The 1,332-nt window shown below is 36.0% G+C and overlaps 1 protein-coding gene across 5 annotated transcripts in view; it reads left to right on the top strand.

Annotated features, from left to right (window-relative positions):
* vit (vitrin) overlaps window positions 1–1,332 on the top strand; it is a 25,351-nt gene extending 24,019 nt beyond the window's left edge. For all 5 annotated transcript variants that reach the window (XM_016513933.1, XM_016513917.1, XM_016513924.1 and 2 more), the window contains one exon: window positions 513–1,332. In XM_016513933.1, the coding sequence (XP_016369419.1) occupies window positions 513–691 (179 nt within the window). In that variant the 3' untranslated portion in view covers window positions 692–1,332. The remainder of the gene's footprint in view (window positions 1–512) is intronic.

Genomic DNA, 1,332 nt, shown 5'->3' with positions numbered 1-1,332 from the left:
TGAAAGTAAAACGCGATCGTGCATTCGAAAGCAGTTTCAATGCCCCGCATATTAATAGCGGCTCTCTGATGCCCGCATTTTATATACAGTATAATTACCCAATGATATAACTGCGAGAGAAAGTACTGAAATATATATTTTCCCTATATATTTCAACATTGAGCCGCACTGCGAAACAGCCAATCAGAGCAGAGCTCAACATTATTATTCATGACCCTTCCAAATAAGGTAAAAACAGGCCATTTCATTCTAGGGACAAATCCTAGGGTTGTAAATGGACATGTAAAACCATTTCTGGAGATTTTTTGCCCTTACTTAAGCCACATACCTTCTATGTAGATTAAAATATTGTATCAATGCATTCTATGGCACCTTTAAATGTTGCTGAATGATAAAAGTACCTATTTTAGAGGATGCATTTAGAGTGTCTATGAATGTGAAGGAAGCTGACTTCCAGACCAGCACTGCCTACATTTTTAAAGTATTGTACTCTCCCGTATCTCATGCACCAGGTGTGATCGCGTACTCCATTGGTATAGCCTGGGCAGCACAGGACGAGCTGGAATACATCGCCACCGACCCCGACAGAGACCACTCTTTCTTTGTGGATGAGTTTGACAACCTCTACAAGTATGTACCAAAGATTATTCACAACATCTGCAATGAGTTCAACTCCCAACCACGTAACTGAACCAGGCCTACCGATGGAAATTGTGGAATATCCCCAAAAATCCAAGGAGTAAGTGCATTACCACACAGTTAGAAATACAGTGTTTTAGCATACATTTAGCATACTGTAGTTAGAAGCCTTACTTTCTGGATGAAAAGCTTAGAGGACGGCAGCATGTTTCCAGATTTTATTTTTTGCAATTTAAACAAAATACAATGTGAAAATGGTAAAGATGGCAGTGGATGTGTGTTTGGTGATTTTGGATTAACGTGTGATGGACTTCACAGAGTTACAGATTTTCTGACGTGCACATCCACAGAGGTATAAGAGAAAATACTTGCTTACAGTTTTTGCATAGATGGTTTCAGTTATAGACTATTTATATTTTACATGCTGAACTCAAGAATATTAAAAATTATATAAATTAACAATAATATCTTTGTTCATATTGAAAGCTTATAGCTAATTGTCTGCACAAGACAAAGATGTTAATAAGTTACAGAGAATACAACTACATTTAAAGAAAAATGGCAATATTTCAAAAGCTCATGTTGTGTGGTTTCTCCTAACAATTCTAACGGAATGGTTTCTTTTTCTTGTCAGTTTAAATTCATATAATGTAATTTTTGTATTTGTATATATAAAAATGCTTGTATTTTTGT

Source organism: Sinocyclocheilus rhinocerous, unplaced genomic scaffold (assembly GCF_001515625.1).
Source record: "Sinocyclocheilus rhinocerous isolate Xijiao unplaced genomic scaffold, SAMN03320098_v1.1 scaffold523, whole genome shotgun sequence".
NCBI lineage: Eukaryota > Metazoa > Chordata > Actinopteri > Cypriniformes > Cyprinidae > Sinocyclocheilus > Sinocyclocheilus rhinocerous.
This window is presented reverse-complemented; position numbering and strand designations above follow the sequence as displayed.